We start from the raw sequence: 18,066 nt of genomic DNA, 5'->3' as shown, positions 1-18,066 counted from the left end.
TATTAATATGGAAAAGAGTCGGTGAATGAATCAATAAATGGTTCAGTAACAACAATCTTGATTGGCAGGAAGACGGAGGGACTACACAGAACGGTGCCTTCAGTCTCTGGGTTTTAGAGGCTTTCCCAATGTTACGAGGATATATGTGTCCCAGGAAGACAATGTGATACCGTTTTGAAGGTGAACTAGCGAATTTTCCTAGTTTATAGACTATGAGGCCAAAGGAGAGAGCCGGCTTGGTCTCCATTTTATCAACCTCAGCCCGTCTCAGGAGACATCTGTACATGGAAATTATTTATTATTAATTACACAAGAGAAATTTGAGGATCATCTAGGACCTTTCGGGACGAAGGGGCAATTTGGGCACAGCTTGTTTATAGTAAAAGGTGTACGATTGACTCACTTTAAAGGCATCAGTCTGGCTAGTTTTGCCCCTATCTGGCTGAGGAAAACCAGTTCCTTGCCTAAAGTCTTGAAGAAAAAAAGTCACAGAAAGATGTCGCTCAGCTCATCGATCCCCAAATAGGGCACATACGTCACAAAGTCACAATTATCTATTTACTGGGGGATTAGACTTAGGGCTAGACCAAGAAGAGATTAAAATGATCTGACTTCATTAGCTTAATTAGGGAGTCCCAAATTAGATTTTTGCAGCTAAATTCTTCACCCACTCGGGGCGAGCAGCTGTTGCCAGGCGCCGGGCTCAAAGGTAGAGGCCCCAGAGAGGTCTGGCGAGCCCCTGGCCCTCCCCAAGCTGACCTCAGTGAATGATTGCGGGAAGCCCACGGGGCCACGTCCTTGCAGCCAGCATTGCTTTGACCTAAAGAGCCATTTCAAACGTTGCTTCCAGCAGAGACCCCTCTGACCTTTTCCATTATTACTGACACATGTGTTTAGCTCTGCGGCTGCATAATCTGCGGGGCCCGGTGCACGATGAAAACGCAGGGCTCCCTGTTCAAAAAGTGTTAACGATTTCAAGACGCAGCAGCAGGGCATTAGCCCAGCACGGGCCCTGTGCAGCGGGACACGCCCAGAAGCTGGCCCTGCCTTGCAGTCTGAACCGTTCACAGACTCGTCATCTAGGATGGGGTTTCTTCTCTCGGGGTCTAACACACCCTCCCCAGATGCTCCCCGCTTACGATGGTTCGAGTTAACGATTTTTGACTTTATGGTGGCATGAGAGCCATACGCATTTGCTGGAAACCTAACTTTGAATTTTGAACTTCAGTCCTTTCCTGGGCGACGGATACGCAGTAAAGATCCTCTCTGCTGATGCCGGACAGCAGTCGCAGCCCCTCGCCAGGACTGGCAGCCAGCATGAGAGTAAGCCACCAGTACACGGACAACCGTTCTGAACCCACACGACCGTGCTATTTGTCACTTTCGGTACAGTATTCAACACATTACACGAGGTATTCAACACTTTATTATACAATAGGCTTCGTGTTAGATGACCTTGCCCAACTGGAGGCTAATGTAAGTGTTCTGAGCACCTTTACGGTAGGCTCGGCTAATCTCTGACACTTGGTAGGTTAGGTGCATTAAATGCATTTTCAACTTGTGATATTTTCAATTTATGATGGGTTTACTGGGAGGTAACCCCATCACAAGCGAAGAAAGATCTGAACTCAGGAAGCGACGGCTGAGGTCTGTAGTAAGTGGGTTTTGTACACAGTGCGTACATGATTGGATTGTTTGCCAGGTGGGCACCTTTTTATTTATCTCGATATACATAAATACAGGATGATACAATCCCTAGAAGTTCGTATTCACGAAAGGAAAAGCACCATCACAAACCAAAGAATACTAAAAGGTATACCAGTCTAGGGTTTGAATATCTTTGAACGACTTGGAGGTAGTCTGGAAGACCTAAATACTATTCACAGAGTTCTGGAAGCCTAAAAATGCTAAGCTATCAACTGATTTAAACAAACTTGAGGACTGACAAGCTCATGGACCAAATGCTACAGCAGAAATTTTGTCAAGGATCTTTCTCAGCCACAGCAAATCATATTCCTTGGGCACCGGAGCGTCCAATGAAGTAGAGAAGAATACCCAGACAAGCAAGCCAGAAGGCCATTCGGAACATTGTCAAGACAGCTGTGTGTCAAGGTGGCATAAAGTTCCAAGCACGTCAGAGGTCAGTCGAGCAAAGATACCGACCAACTATCTTGATAACCCCTCTTCTTGTAACTCCTTAACTACGGGCTTTCTCTTTCCCTCCTCTCTGCTTCTGTAGTATCCTTTCTCAGCAATTTCATGTGCCCCCTTACTTTGACTCTTATCTCCAAGAAGAAGGCTCAGGGAGGGATCTCAGGCCTGTCGTCCCTGAGCCTTAGCTGCGCCTGGGAGGCACCGCCACCCTCGGGTGCCGGGTGCACCAGAAATTCAGTGAGACGGAAACAAATGGCAGCTTCCGACCCTCCTGGTCGTGAAAACTCAGCACGCTTTACCTTCTGTTCTTTTCCTCTGTTCTTCACATTCAACCAGATAATAACAATCATGGCTCCACACCCAGAAGGTTTCTCGAACCTACTTTCCTTAACCATCTAGAGCCAGTCCCGGGACTGATCACTAAGTCCCGGCTTTGCCTCCTTCAACTACCTGCAGCAGACAGTAAACTTTCTTAAGCTCCTATACTCTCCTGCTCGAAAACCCTCAGCCCATTGAGTAAATTCTTTCACTTGCATCTATAGCTTCCTTCAACTGATCTTCATCTACCTTCCAGTTTTTTCTTCCAGTAATGACTCCTTTGTGTGGATCTTACCCTCCAGCTCAACCACCACTCGTGACTTTTTTTTTAATCCATTTTGAGAGAGAGAGAGAGAGAGAGAGAGAGAGAGCAAGAGCAAGGGAGAAGCAGAGAGAGAGGGAGAAAGAGAGAGAATCCCAAGCAGGCTCCGTACCATCAGCACCGGAGCAGGACATGGGGCTCGAACTCCTGAACCACAAGATCATGACCCCAGCTGAAACCAAGAGTCGGGTGCTTAACCCACTGAGCCACCCAGGTGCCCCACCACTCACGACTTTTGGATATGCTTGATTCTTTCCTGTCCCCGCGGTATTCCTGTCCCTTTCGCTAGCACTTTGCCTAGAAAGCCTTCCTCCCGTGCATGCTCACCAGGACCCTCATCCTTCACGGTTGAACACCTCTGGGCCTGCTGCGTGGACGCACTCCTGGATTGCCCCAGGCAGTGGTCATTTCCCCCCGTCAGAGGATCTGAATTCCTGTGTGCTGTACTGTTCAAGGCTCTTGTCCCATCTGGTCATGTGCAGAATCTCCCGTTCTAGATTTTACAAGCAGCTCAAGGACAGGCCTTTTGTCTTATTTTCCTTTCCTGGGCCCAGTAAATTACTGACTAAATAGTAGTGATTAAACGTAGGAGTGGGCATCATAGATGTCACATCCAGCTTTGCAATGGTTAATGTTATGTTTTAATTTATTTTAATGTTTATTTATTTTTAAAGAGAGAGAGAGAGAGAGAGAGAGCGCGCGCGCGCGCGCACACACACACACACACACACACACACACACACGAGCGGGGGAGGGGCAGAGAGCGAGGGAGACACAGAATCGGAAGCAGGCTCCAGGCTCCGAGCTGGCAGCACAGGGCCCGACCTGGGGCTCGAACTCACAAGCCGTGAGATCATGACCTGAGCTGAAGTCGGATGCTTAACTGACTGAGCCCCCCAGGTCCCCCTGCAATGTTTAACTTAGGAGGGACCGTCGCTGACCACAAGGGCTGAGAGCTCGGTCCTTTAGCACACGTTGCTGCCCCTCACTGCCTCCGTGGCTACACCGCACCGGCCTCGCCAGCCCGCGGGGAGGGACCAGGCCGCGCGCGCGCCGGACAGACCAGCAGGTGCGCCCCTCAGTCCGACCCGGCCGCTGCCCCCGCCTCCCAGAAATCCTGCCGAGGCTCCAAGTGTCACGGAGCCGGTCTGGCAACACGATGGGAAGTCAGATAACTAGTCAAGCTTTCGCTCGGAGGCTGGCGGTCAGCAGCGCAGGGCAAGGAGGGCTGGGCATCATTCAGGAGCGCGAGGGTCGGTAGCCCGCCCTCCCTGCCCCGCGCTGGCTTTTCCTCACTTCTCGACTTCAGTTTTTCCAAAAGGTGACATTACTTTCCCCAGCACTTGGGCCCCAAGTATCTTCATTATCTTTCAAGACTTGGCAAATGCAGCAGCGTGTATTTAGGAGAACAAAAATCTCAGCCCACCGTCGCCAGAGAGGGCCACGGCTACTGTTGGGCTAAATTTGCTCTTTGAGGCCCATTGTGTTATGCAGTCGAGATTATACTGGGTCTAATTTTACGATTGTGTCTTGCTTTTTTCCTGCTGCGCTCATGTTATCTTAAGCATTTTGTCACGTCATAAAAAATTCTTCGTACAATTATGTGAGAGGGAAATGTATATTCTTAGCAACTGATAGAAGAATTCCTTTTAGGGAAAAATTGGCCATTATTGAGAAAAAAGCTCTGGGGAGGAGCAGGGGGCATACTTTTTCAATTGGTGCAGGGAGTTGAGGGAGCGAGTGCGTGAGGGCGAGAGGGAGCCGGGCTGCATAGTCTGAGCCCCCTTGACGGGTCTTCCCAACGAGGGGAAATCACCCAAATCACAACATGCCTGTGGGGACTGGAAGCTGAATGAGGCGGCCCTGGACAGAAAAGAAGCGCTCGGAAGGAAGGAAGCTCTTGGCAATCTGCACAATTAGTGGGAAAGAATTGCACTGTCACAAAGGGTGGAGTGGAGGATCGAGGTGTGTCAATCAGATATCTGAGGGACAAGGGGAGGGCCTCCTAGGGCCCTGAGCTGATATCGGGTTCACGTTCACAAACGGTCTTTTGATGGTGGCCTGGTGTTCCGTTCAAGGACACCATCATTTAAATGACGTCGTGTTTGGATTAATTCCTCGGACACTGAAAGCCCTATAGCTCGAGTGGTGCGAGCATTTAAAATTTTTTTTTTTCAACGTTTATTCATTTTTGGGACAGAGAGAGACAGAGCATGAACAGGGGAGGGGCAGAGAGAGAGGGAGACACAGAATCGGAAACAGGCTCCAGGCTCTGAGCCATCAGCCCAGAGCCCGACGCGGGGCTCGAACTCACGGACCGCGAGATCGTGACCTGGCTGAAGTCGGACGCTTAACCGACTGCGCCACCCAGGCGCCCCGGTGCGAGCATTTTAAAGGGATCTGTTACCTCGCCACCTGGTTGTTTTCAAGAATGTCTGCAAACAGGCAGCCGTGCCAGAGGCCCGTCGCTGTGCTCTCGCCAGAACTTACCTGCTATTTGGGAATTATTCCACACGCCACTGCCGCCGGGAACCTTTTTTTTCTGCCCACGTAGAAATCGTGTGTCTTATGCACCTTGTAATGTCTCACTTCCACCCCCTAAACGCAGCGACCGTAGTTAATTTTATATTATTGTTATTAGCAGACATGCCTCCCCTTGAACTATACCGTAAGCAGTCTGAAGGCCCACTCTGCCTTTCTTGCACTTGCTGTGCTGTGCCGTCAACATTGCCGGGGAGCAGAGAAGCCCACATTTCTTGAAAACAGTGGGCGGCTTTATGTCTCCTGACCCGGATTCCTAAGAGGATCAGGTTCTAGGGGGAGCTGCGATTTAGTTTGGTGACTGCACCACTGAGATGCTCCCTGGGGAATTCTGGAGAGGACAGGGAAGGCTGTAAATGGGTGAACAGTGCGCTGCTGTTCAGAAACAGGCAGGAGGCAGAGGAGGTGGGAGAGAGTCCAGCATGGAGCGTAAACGGGATGATTTGCCAAGGGGAGGCTGTGATCGCCCGGAGTCAGCAGGGGCTCGGTGAGAAAACTCGGGCTGACCGAGTTTCTCTGGCTGCCAGTGTTACGGTCGTGGCACACCAGAGAAATGCAAAGAGGAGGGAGTCTCCAGGACCTGGTTCAAGTGCTGGCAGTGGTTCTTCTGACCCTCCCGAGACAAAGTGTAAAAAGGTGGGTTGGATGACAAGCAGGACGAGGTGGTGAATCCACAGCTGCCTGAATAAATCCGCCCACCGGCTTGCAGAGCTGCAGATGGATGGCTAGATGTCAATGCGCAGAGGGGTTGGTCTTTTAAGAGGTGTTCCTCAGCACTCTCTTCTTGTGCCTGAATGGGCCCGGAGTCTTGTCAGTGGCTTGAAGCCGGTGTGGAAGGAAGAGGTAAGTCATGAGTCAAACGTAGGTTTGGGAAGGAGCGTGAAGACAGCGGAACCCCAAATCAGGATCTAGAAAGGCCCGGCGAATCAGAGTGCGAGGCCAGATTCTGCAAAATGGAACTTAGCTTGGGTCCCTCGAAAGAACTGCACAGGTACGGAGTGAGGGGCTACAAATTTCAGGGGCCGGAATTTCTACGCGATGCCGTGTGGCAGTCAAAAATTCCCACTTGATTCAATATCCACAGCTAGCAGACACGAGGCCACGGCCATCCTGCTCTGCACCCGCCTGGGCATAGCCTGGGACGTGCCATTACATTGCGGGGTACGTGGCGGGAGAAGGCTAGGATGATAAGGGACAGTTCAAGAACCAAAGGCTCACCTGAAAAACCTAAGTCTTAGAGAATACTCGGAAGGCACTTTCCAGAAGAGGCGTCATTTGGAAGTACATACAAACTTATTTTCTAGAAGAAATAAGTGGTGGGTTTGGTAGATGGTGTTTCCTCGGATGGGCACCATGCTCTCTCCTATCTCACATGTTTTTTCACGCTATGATCTTGCCACTCTTTAACAAAGACATCGAGTTTAGTCATCCTCCCCTTGAGTCTGGGCTTCCCTGGGACTTATTTTGACCAATAGAATTTGGTGGAGGTGGTGGCATGTAACTTCTCCAGCTGGACCTGAACAGTTAGGCAGTTTTCAGCTTTGCTGATTGAAATGCTCGCTTTTGGGGTCCAGTGCTAGCCGCCATCGCACCGCGAGCCCTGACAAAGCATCTGAGCCGCAAAATTCTGAGCAAATAAATGGTCGTCGTTTGAAGCCACTACGTCTCAGAGTGGATAACCGAAAGAGTGATAAGGAAGGTAGACGATGGGGGCGCCTGAGTGGCTCAGTCCATTGAGCGTCCGACCTTGGCCCAGGACGTGATCTCGCAGTTCCCGAGTTGGAGCCCTGCATCGGGCTCACTGCTGTCATCCTGTCTGCGCAGAGCCTGCTTTGGATCCTCTGTCCCCCTCTCTCGGCCCCTCCCCGGCTTGTGCTCTCTCTCAAAAAATCGATGAAAAACATTAAAAAAAAAAATGGCAGACTATGGTGCCACACTGTTTACCAGCCATTAGATCTGAGCGAATCATTTTACTTCTTTGTCCTGGTTTCCTTTTCTGCTTAACTGGGGGAGCCAACCCCCTGTGATTATTGAGGGGATGAAATAAGGCGTGAGAATCCTGTGGAATAATACCCGGCCTGTCTGAGCTGGTCAGTACTGGAGTAGTAGCAGGACTAAGGGGGAGAAGCTGTGAAGACATAAATTCAACTCTATTTTTTTTTTTCAAGAAAACTCTGTGATGGAATTGTCCAAACGTGGGGTAAGCTGCTTCTGGATGTGGTGAAACCCTCTTTCCTGGAGAATTCCGATCATGAATGGTGGCTGTCTGTAGACTTTGGGTATCGATGACCTTGTCAACTTTAAGATTCTATGTTCTGTCGTGCTGGGGCCAAGTCTTTGAGGAAGGAGCCGCTCTATGTGTTCGGTATGCTTTTCCTGAATTGACCTGAGCTAGATATATTCATTAGGAAGATGTACTCATCTGGCTAGATCATTACAGTGTCGAGATTACCAACATATTTTACTTGGCGTAATGCTTTCTCATCAGCCATTAATGTTTCTGAACACATCCTTCTGAGGTCAGCATCGCCATTCCTGTAAGATAAAAGACTTGAAGCAGAAGAGCTAAGTGGCTTATTAATTATTAAATGAACCGCTTAGAGCACCTTTCTGCCTGCGAATTCAAGCCTGGGACCCGAAGCCCAAGCCACTAGGCTTCCTTGCCCGGCAAGGTGGTACAGAGACCGTCCCGATCTCCCCAAACACAGGGGTGAAAAGGCACAAAGACACAGGACAGACCTTCCTTCACTGCTCAAGAAACAGCCCAGTGCGGCCCCTGAATTACAAAAGCTCGAGAAAGGAGGAGGTGCCTATTCAGAAGTTAACAAAGGAAAAGGGGATGTGGGATGGAAACCTTCCTGTCTGTTATTAACTAATACAATGTCCCAGACCTGTTCCCAAGGGCCCTAAGAGATGACAACCCCAAAGTCACTTGCAATTCAGCTGACCGTTTCTTGCCAGGTCATTCTAGGGCAGGGCACAAGATAAGGAAAGAGAAAGAGGAGGGGCAGAAGTTGGGGGGTGGGGGTGGGGCCCAGCTTGCTTCCTGTGCTATTCAGCTTCTCCACACTGGCATCAAAGACAGCGATCTTGGGACTCTAAATGAGGACAGACTGACCCAAGAAACAGGGACAGGTGGCCACTTTGCTACCCACTCCGAAACCCCACATGGGGTATTTTAATAGTGTTCTCCATCTGTCCGACCTCGGGGGCTAATCCCTTCCTAATCTGAGCTGTAATATAATAATTGGGTAATCAGAAAAGACACTCCAAAAAGCTGAGGCCGGAGGTTTGCTGTTCGTTTTGGCTAGACTTTCCCTTTATTAGAGCAAAGTACAGCTGACCTAGAAATTTCCCATTTGAGTCTCAGTCTTCGCTAAACAAAAGCAGATACTCCGAAGTATGCGTGTTTAGAGAGCACAGCCCTCCTTCTTGAGGGTGATTTCAGTCACTGCTCCCTGCACATACAGGAAGGAGCTGCTAGGGGACCATATGATCTTGCTCTCTGCTGCAAAATTAAAAAAAAAAAAAAAAAAAAAAGACGACAACCACGAAGAAGAAAAGAGGCCGGGGGGGGGGAGGGTAAACCTCATGGTTAGCCTGGGCTAATGAGCTCACTGGTGTGTGCCCAGGAAACATTTCAGAATGAATACATCTGCTGAGATTTCTCTCTTTTGAAAAAAGTAACCTTGTTGTGGTGGATGGAAATGAAACATAAATGAAAGCTGCGTGAAGCCGGATCAGAGACTGAAACTGAAGCCCACGCAGAAAACCCAGTAGGCGGTTGGGATCTGGGACTGAAGTAAGCCTGGCTATTTGGGGATTAACCCATCATGGAGGAAAACATAGATTTTTTTTTTTTTTCCCAAAGGAAGAAAAAAGAACACTTAAGCTGCGGAGGGCTGATCATACTGGCCTAGCACCTGGGAGGAAACAAACGTACTGTGAGGCCAGTTGGCTGGAGAGTTTCGCATTGAACTAAGGCTCACACTGGGGAGTCTCCTGGTTGCTCCCGAGGGCAGTGTCGTAGGTTATTCATGACAGTCCCCAGCACACAGTAGACACTCAACAAATGCTAATGGAGGCAGTCTAGAGGTGGCAATAACCACAGTCAGCACTAACTTAAGTCCGTTTCAAACATTTGCTAATTGTATTTGCTTTAAAAAAAAAAAAAGTAATGTTTACTTTTGAGGGGAGGAGGGGCAGAAAGAGAAGGAGACAGAGGATTCAAAGTGGGTTCTGCGCTGACAACAGAGAGCCTGACGCGAGGTTCAAACTCACGGACGGTGAGATCATGACCTGAGCCGAAGTCGGACGCTTAACCGACTGAGCCACCCAGGCGCCCCTAAGTGTAATTGCTTTAGCCAGAAAATGTTCTCTCCACAGAAGAAGGCTACAGGAAACGAAGGGAGCTGGGAGTGGGCGATAGAGGTTGGAATGGGGTTGGAGGGGAGGGTCTGGAGACCGAACGTGCCGTCTTGTAGGAGGAGGGAGCATGAAGGAAAGTGGACCCGCTGCGAGATGGGGGAGGCTTCCTTGCCCCAGCATGGCCGCAGAGTGGGCCCGTAGGCACCAGATTCTGCTGGCTGGCCGCTCTAATCTCTCCCTGCATAGTAATAGCAATGTGGCCAGGCGCATGGGGAGACCAGATTTCCCACCCTTTCTTGCAGCTAGACGTGGTCATGTGACTGGCCGTACCCCTCTGAACGCGAGAGGAAGGGATAGGCACGGTGCCCGAGTCTAAGCTTCTCCCGGGGTCTCTTTGCCTCCCACTGGGTAGAAGCAGACAGCCACAAGACCCCAGGGGAGATGTGAGGCTCGAGACCCTGAGTGAGCGTGTGCAAGAGACCCCTGCCCCATTGGCTTGAATACCTACTTCGAACTGGTACCTGAGCTAGACATACACTTGTTGGGTTGAGTCATTATTTGGGGGGACCCGGTACAGAAGCTAAGACCATCCTAAGTAACGCTTAGAATTCCAAGGGAAGTAACCCCCCCCACACACACCCCGTGTAACTCACAATGGGGAGGTCGTGGCCCCGGAAGCGAGTCATCAGCCTCTGATTGAGATGACAGAGCTCCTCACCTGCCTCGGCGCTACTGGCTGGGGGCTCTGCTTGTCACAGAGGGAAGTCCTCCTCCCTGTCAACAGCATCTTCTGCCCCTCTAGGTCCGAGTCAACTTATGGGAAGTGGGCCCCGGGCCACCATGATGATTGAGGCAGTGCAGAAAATGCCTGTCGTGGGAATCTGCTACACCTCCTAGAGACACAGAGAAACCGGGGTCCCAGCCACTTCGTGGGGAATGCATGGGGTACATCAGCTGCAAAAGTGGGGCTCCCGTGCCCCAAGTGATAGCTGCAGTGTGTACCAAGCCGATGGGCAACGATACGTTCGGGGAATTTGCTCAGACTTGCCAGAATATAGACTACACTAGAGAGCAAGTGTTTGTGCGTTGTGTGTAGGAGGTTTGGGATGGGATAGGGCTGGGAAATTGGACGAGAATAGGTCGTCAGAGATGCAGAAACCAGAAAACGAAAACAAGTGAAGACGCTTTTTGAAGTGCAAAGTAAAGTTTTGAAGCCCATGGCAGGATCTTCCAGTATAAGAGGTTTTTACTTGCATGAGGCAGGGTCATTTAAACTGGAAGGGCCAAGGTCCCAACCTAAGCGATTAACTTAAGAGAACACGTGTGTATTTTGCTGGCCCAGACTACTTAAGACCCCCAAGCTTTGGGGAGTGGGAGGAAAGAAGTTGGAGAGAAGGAATGGCAGGGTCTTTAAGAAGGAGGCCCTGGGGCGCCTGGGTGGCGCAGTCGGTTGAGCGTCCGACTTCAGCCAGGTCACGATCTCACGGTCCGGGAGTTCGAGCCCGGCGTCAGGCTCTGGGCTGATGGCTCAGAGCCTGGAGCCTGTTTCCGATTCTGTGCCTCCCTCTCTCTCTGCCCCTCCCCCGTTCATGCTCTGTCTCTCTCTGTCCCAAAAAAATAAATAAACGTGGGAAAAAAAATTAAAAAAAAAAAAAAAGGAGGCCCTGCCACAAAGGAGTGGGTGTGACACACGCCTCCCCGTGTCGCGGGGGGGCTTGGGAGCCGAGACCAGAAAGGGCCCTGCTGCTGTCTGTCTGGAGCCCTTATGTATGTCCCCTGCGCCATCACGGCAGGGACAGGGAAGCAGGTGTTATGCTGTGGGGCAGCAGCAGAACCAGACTGGCCCGGGAAAGCAGGGGAGCTTGGTGTTTGTGGGACTGAAGTTGAAACAGCTGAGAGAGCGGGGCGCCTGGGTGGCGCAGTCGGTTAAGCATCCGACTTCAGCCAGGTCACGATCTCGCGGTCCGTGAGTTCGAGCCCCGCGTCAGGCTCTGGGCTGATGGCTCGGAGCCTGGAGCCTGTTTCCGATTCTGTGTCTCCCTCTCTCTCTGCCCCTCCCCCGTTCATGCTCTGTCTCTCTCTGTCCCAAAAATAAATAAAAACGTTGAAAAAAAAAAAAAAAAGAAACAGCCGAGAGAGGGAGCCGGTGATCCGGAAGGCATCGAGGTGGCAATGAGGAGATGCCCTGGCAGAGAGCACCTCGCTCATGTGGCTGCAAACCAGGTGGGAAGGAGGAACCTGGACAGGGGGGCCTCCGTTAGCTGCACGGGCTGCTTCGTGCTCACTGTGGACCTGCGGAAAGAGCCGTGTCAAGCCAGTGTGTGAGGCTGCTTTGCGTCCGAAAGCAGACACACAGTAGAATTTCCTTAAAGACGAGCGAAAGTTACCCCCAAGGGGCCGGGTGCTTGGGCTTTAATTCATTTCTCGCAGCCCCTCCGGGCTCCCGCTTTTGAATTCCTGCGCCTTGCGTCCTCCATTAACACCTGTGGGCCTCCTCTTGGAGTCTGGCTGTGGTTTCCACGCTCGCGAGGATCAGACGATCCCCACTGCGGAGTCTGGCCGCTCCCTGATGTGCATTCACCCGTGCCCCACACCCCGGCATCCCGTCCACGCGGGCCCCTGTTGTCTGGCCTCATTCTGCCTGGTTTTGGCTTCCTCGTGCCCACCTTGGCGCTGACAGCTTGAGGGCCTCCCACCCCACTCTGCAATCTGAGACAGAATATTTTCTAAGAGGCGCTCTGGCCAAACAGTGACCCAGGAGAAAAGGGAACTATGGGGAGGAGCTGAGTCGCGGTGACGGGGTAACGGGTTTCTCGGGCCACCCTGGCTTATGCGCAGAAACTGGAGAACAACAGTGGCCACGGTGTTTCTCTTAGTCTATCCCATCCACCGCATGGGGACTCGGGCAGCCCTCTTATCCTCCCGGATGGTGCCAAGAGACGCCAGCGGTCTCACGTCTAGTGCGCCAACATCTAGTCTTCTTGGACCACGCGATTTTCTTTCCTGTTTGCTCCGGCTGCCAGTGGTACCGTCCCCTCATTGCTGGCGACCCCAGGAGCGCCATCCATGCCCTTGAAATCTACCAAGGGCCTACACTTGCTGGAGCGACCCATGCCCAGTTTGGATCTGTCGAAGAGAGTCCAGCCACAATACTGTCTGTGCCAAGGGCACTGGTGACCGGGCTGAAGGATAATAGTGAGGTGCATGCTGGCACCCTTGCTGGCAGTGGTGCTTATTGTGGGTTGAACGGTGGCTCTAAAGATGTGTGGAGGTCCTAACCCCGGTACCTGTGAATGTGACCTTATGTGGAAATAGGATCTTTGCAATTGGGACTGAGATATAAAACGACGAGGTGATGCTGGAGAGGGGTCCTTACTCCAGTGTGACTGGTGTCCTTGTAAGAAGAGAGGAGACACAGACACTTGGGGGAGAACATCATGTGAAAATGGAGGTGGTTTCAGGGCACCTGGGTGGCTCGGTCGGTTAAGCGTCCGACTTTGGCTCAGGTCATGATCTCAAGGTCCGTGAGCTGGAGCCCCGCGTCGGGCTCTGTGCTGACAGCTCAGAGCCTGGAGCCTGCTTCGGATTCTGTGTCTCCCTCTCTCTCTGCCCTTCCCCTGCTCTCTCTCTCTCTCTCTCTCTCTCAAATAAATAAACATTTTTAAAAAATTAAAAAAAAATAAACGTTTTTTAAAAAGAATAACATGGAGGTGGTTTGGAATGATGTGTCTAGAAGCCAAGGGATGCCAATGATTGCCAGCGAGAAGCAGAAGCTATGAGAGAGGCGTAGGAATGACCCAAATACCAGCTTCCGCACAGCCCGTGCCCCTGAGACCCACCAACATTACAGATAGGTGCTCATTTTGCTTTTATCTGGTCTTTTCTTCACACCCCCTTGCTCTATGATCCGGGTACAAACGCACAGGGGCTGGGCCAGGGTGACACCTGAGTGGTGACCTGTGGAACCCAGAACACCTTACCCCCTGAGCTTTCCGGTCATTCCAGAGCCAACATGGGATTCTGTGTTCTCTTGAGATAAGCCCTTGCCCCTCAGCAGCCTCAGCTGTGTTCCAGGGTTAATGTGGAAAATTAGGAGTTGGACTGGGCTTTTCACATTGCATGTTACTAATTAGAAATGAATTTCTCCTCTGAGTAAGCATATACCCAGAGCAGCTATTACCCCACACTGAAAGCTGGTGCTCAGGCCAGATCAGCAATGAAAATATGCATAAGAGTACCTAAGAACCTCGGTCCAGCTCAGGCTTACTGTGCTTAGAGCTCTCTAGTCCTTCTCTGCCAGCCGTCACCTAGAGCCTTGTGTTCCACGGAAAGGAGGGCACAGAAAAAGGCCAGTAGCATGGGCCCCTGGGCCAAGCTCCCTGCCAAGGGGCGTTCACATATTTCTCCCCTGGCCACTGGGCACTTCACCTGTGGTCTCTCTCAGCTTGTGGTTGCCCAGGGCATCCCTTGGAGGGCGAGGACAGGCCGTGGTTACATGGACAGAGTTAACTGCTGGATGAGGGTCAAAGTTGGCAAAGCTGGGGCTCTTCCGGATGGTCCTCTTAACAAAGATAGCTGAGGGTCTTCACTCAGCTCGCCTTAGAGGACAGTTATGGTGGGGTGGGGTTGGGGGCAGAGATGGACAGGAAGGGGAAGCCAGCGTTGCCAACTGGGCTGGGTCCAGAGCCGGCTGAGTGGTCTGGAGACAGGAAGTGTTGGTTGCAGCTCAAGCATCATTTCTAAATGACATTGATTAAGCATTATTGCTTTAAAGACCTTGGGCAAATGTAAGGTAAAGCCAGTGGCCTCCTTATTGGGAATGCTGTGACAAGGGGAGGTCCACGGCGGCTGCTGCACCATGGCCTTTTCCGCAGAATGTTCTGGGTGATGCCCGTCAGAAAATTCCACCCAGTAAGTTTAGGACAATGGCTGGAGCTAGGCTGGTCAGAAGACACCCTGAAGAGGAATTTGATGATGATCATGATGGTAAGCTTTCAAATGATTTCTCCCTGTGTTTCTCTTATCTTGTCTCTTGTTTTGATTGTCTTCCTCCAAAGACGCTCTCTACCCAGAGAGAAAAGCCGTGACTGAATAACAAACACTCCCTTGTGCCAAAACAGAAAAGCATGCACATGTCTCCAGCAAAGGCAGCTTGCTGTTTACGTTTGTGAAGTATCCTATCATTCTGGAACAGCTTTTTTTCCTTTCTTCTTCTTTTTTTTAATGAAAACAATTTTTAAATGTTTATTTATTTTTGAGAAAGAGAGAGACAGAGTGCAAGTCGGGGAGGGGCAGAGAGAGAGGGAGACACAGAATCTGAAGCAGGATCCACGATCTGAGCTGTCAGCACAGAGCCCCATACAGGGGCTCTAAACTCATGGACCATGAGATCGTGACCTGAGCTCGTGTCAGAAGCTTAACTGACTAAGCCACAGAGTCACCCTCTAAAATGTTTTTTAAAGTTTATTTACTTATCCTGAGACAGAGATAGCACGAGCGGGGGAGGGGCAGAGAGCGCGGGAGACGGAGAGTCCCAAGCAGGCTCTGAGCCATCAGCACAGAGCCCAGCGCGGGGCTCGAGCTCACGAGCCACGGGATCATGACCCGAGCCGGAGTCGGACGCTTAACCGACTGAGCCACCCAGGCGCCCCCGGAACAGCTTTTCTTCCGAAACATTTCTCCTCAGCTTCTTTCTCCTTGAATTTTCTGTTTGCTCTTTCAAGTGGCAGCGTGGGGGTGGGGACAATGGTGGAGTTGGGGAGAAGCAATGAAAGAGGAAAACATAACCCCCTACAGGGATGCTTCTGGCAAACTTATCTTCACTGTCATGATCTGTCTTTCAGGGACTAAAGTCACCAGTTTGTGCAGATGCAGATTTTGCTTCCTCCACTCTTGACTGTGAAGAGCGATTTAAGGTTGCGTAAACCCCTGCCATGGTTCATAACCATGACCTTTGGCTGCCTGACCTCCAGCAGGCTGCCTGGAACTCTTAACCATCCACCTCCCTTGCTGGCTTTTGGGCCCCGGGAAGGGGTGCTCTCCCCGAGTGTCTGGTTCTTCTGGTAAGGTCCTTGCAGGCTGGCCACGCTCTCCTTTTTGACAGTCCCTGTAACAAGGACCTTAGGTTAGAGGACATTTGAAGACCCCCATGCACATCTTGACTTCTAAAGCTCCCTTTGCTGGAGGCCTTTGGATGGTTCTGAGTGTGGTGCCTTCTTCTGCCTCTGGGCCAAGGACTGAAGACTGCTTTGTCCCTTTGTTTTTGTTGGAGTCTCTGTGTCTCAAAGGGAATGATACGCATCCCAGAGTCCTGGCCACATTTTTCCAGGGGGACCCAAGGATTGTCACGCTAATGAAACTCAGATTGGAGTCCTGGGAGATCAGAGCTCTGCAGTAGATAAGCAGTCCACTTTCTCCCAGCGCCAGGCTTGGGGAGAGAGCAGGGGAGAGTGTGTATAGAGTGCTTCACCTTTCCCAGATTCCTGCCACGAACGCTTGTGGACGGACAGGTACGTCGTCGTAACCCATCAGTCAGAGCGATTTCAGGATGCGTATAAGAGAACTGAGAAAGGTTTTCAACCGCCTTCCAAAGGCTGGTGGAGAAATAACAGTTGCGTTTCGCTTTACAGACTTCATAGCTCTTCCCTCCCTGCGGTGATGTGAAACCTGATTCCTCATGGCAAGTGGGCAGTTAGAACCGGCAAAAGACCTGGGTCTTAATGTTACACCCTGTCCAGGAGAGACGTGTGCCAAGAATTGCAGAGACCCGGTTGGATTCAAACGCGAGAATGAAAACCTCTCCTGAATCCAAACTCCCTGCTCTTTAAATTTTACGAAACAGCGTTCTTGATCGAAATCAGTAGAAAAGGGCAAGGGTGCAACGAACAACCCCAAGGCCTAAATTCAAACCAACTGTGTTCCGTGCTACAGGAGCTGCAATGGCCAACACGTCAGTAGTAAAACTGCGGCTCCAACCCATAGAGAATGGAGTTTCGGGGTAAAATGCAAAGCTCATAAAAAAGGATGCTCGAGGGGCGCCTGGGTGGCGCAGTCGGTTACGCGTCCTACTTCAGCCAGATCACGATCTCGCGGTCCGGGAGTTCGAGCCCCGCGTCGGGCTCTGGGCTGATGGCTCAGAGCCTGGAGCCTGTTTCCGATTCTGTGTCTCCCTCTCTCTCTGCCCCTCCCCCGTTCATGCTCTGTCTCTGTCCCAAAAATAACTAAACGTTGAAAAAAATAATTTTAAAAAAAAGGATGCTCGAGGGGCACCTGGGTGGCTCAGTCGGACTCTTGATTTCGGCTTAGGTCGTGATCCCGGGGTTGTGGGACAGAGCCCCAAGCTGGCCTCCGCACTGGGTGTGGAGCCTTGCTGGGGATTCTCTCTCTCTCTCCTTCTCCCTGTGTTCCTCCCCTGCTCAGCCAGTGTGAGGGCTCTCCTCCCCCCACCCCACCTGTCTGTCTCTAACAGCAACAAGAAAAAACAACAAAAGTGAATCTCGAGATGATTCGGGGAAACATGGCTATTCACATTGATGTAAACATTGCATATTCCTAAATAATATTTATGAGTAAAATAAATGGTATATAAGTATTGTTACATATTTATCACGTTCTTAAATAATATTAAATGTATATGTTATGTGTGTGTGTGTACATGCTTCTCCATATTTCTTTTTTTATTGCTAATAACCCCCCAGCCAGGATCACGGAATTAGGTGGGAAGGTTACAATATTAGCAGTCACCTTCCAAGTCAGACTGAAGAAAATATCCCCAGATTGGGCGGTTCTCTGGGGCAAGGTTTTCCTCTCCCCAGATCATGTGGGTTGGAGCAGCCGCAGAGACTCTTGGGCCCTCAGGGATGCTGCCAGGCTCTTCCCCGTCCGGAAGGGGGAGAGGGCTGCAGGAAGGCCTGGGGGTGTTGAAGGGGACGGGGTGGGGGGACAGGAGTAAAGCTCGTGGCCCGCGGAATGAAAAAGAAGGCGGCAGGCCCTGGCCTCCGAGCACCACCTGTGGACCTGAGATCCTCAAATAGGGTGTCCCACTCTGCACTCATCCGCCGTGGCCCAGTGCGGGCCAGGCAGTGGCTCCCGTGGCCCGAGCCCCAGGAGCTGGGGTCTGAGATAAAAATCTATGGCTGTCCCTAAGGACCAGTCCACGTCCACCCTGCAGAACTGTTGCACCTGCAGATTTGTGCCGAGCCGAGCGGCGGGCGAGCCGCAGAGGCGAACAGACGCGCTGCCTGCCTGCTGCTGCCTGGGGCCCAAACGGTAGGGCCAGACACGACAGGCTGGGGGCAAGACACACACACGCGCGCGCACACACACACACACACACACACACACACACACACACACACACACAC

The 18,066-nt window shown here is 51.4% G+C and overlaps 1 protein-coding gene and 1 long non-coding RNA gene across 4 annotated transcripts in view; both read left to right on the top strand.

Annotated features, from left to right (window-relative positions):
• Positions 1–5,274: 5,274 nt before the first annotated feature.
• LOC121012746 (uncharacterized) lies at positions 5,275–9,588 on the top strand. Of its 3 annotated transcripts, none has more exons than XR_005782272.1 (3): positions 5,275–6,178; positions 7,504–7,700; positions 9,207–9,588. It is a non-coding gene; the product is annotated as an uncharacterized LOC121012746 (long non-coding RNA). The 3 variants fall into 3 exon arrangements; XR_005782273.1 differs by having other exon boundaries at positions 5,276–5,971; XR_005782274.1 differs by lacking the exon at positions 5,275–6,178 and adding an exon at positions 7,163–7,425.
• Positions 9,589–17,834: 8,246 nt separating this feature from the next.
• The window catches only part of AMER2 (APC membrane recruitment protein 2), a 9,229-nt gene continuing 8,997 nt past the window's right edge, over positions 17,835–18,066 (top strand). Inside the window, exon 1 of the mRNA XM_040447933.1 lies at positions 17,835–17,971. Coding sequence (XP_040303867.1) covers positions 17,835–17,971 — 137 coding nt within the window. The remainder of the gene's footprint in view (positions 17,972–18,066) is intronic.

Source organism: Herpailurus yagouaroundi, unplaced genomic scaffold (genome assembly GCF_014898765.1).
Source record: "Herpailurus yagouaroundi ecotype Mexico unplaced genomic scaffold, PumYag 197, whole genome shotgun sequence".
In the NCBI taxonomy this organism is placed as follows: Eukaryota; Metazoa; Chordata; class Mammalia; order Carnivora; family Felidae; genus Herpailurus; species Herpailurus yagouaroundi.
This window is presented reverse-complemented; position numbering and strand designations above follow the sequence as displayed.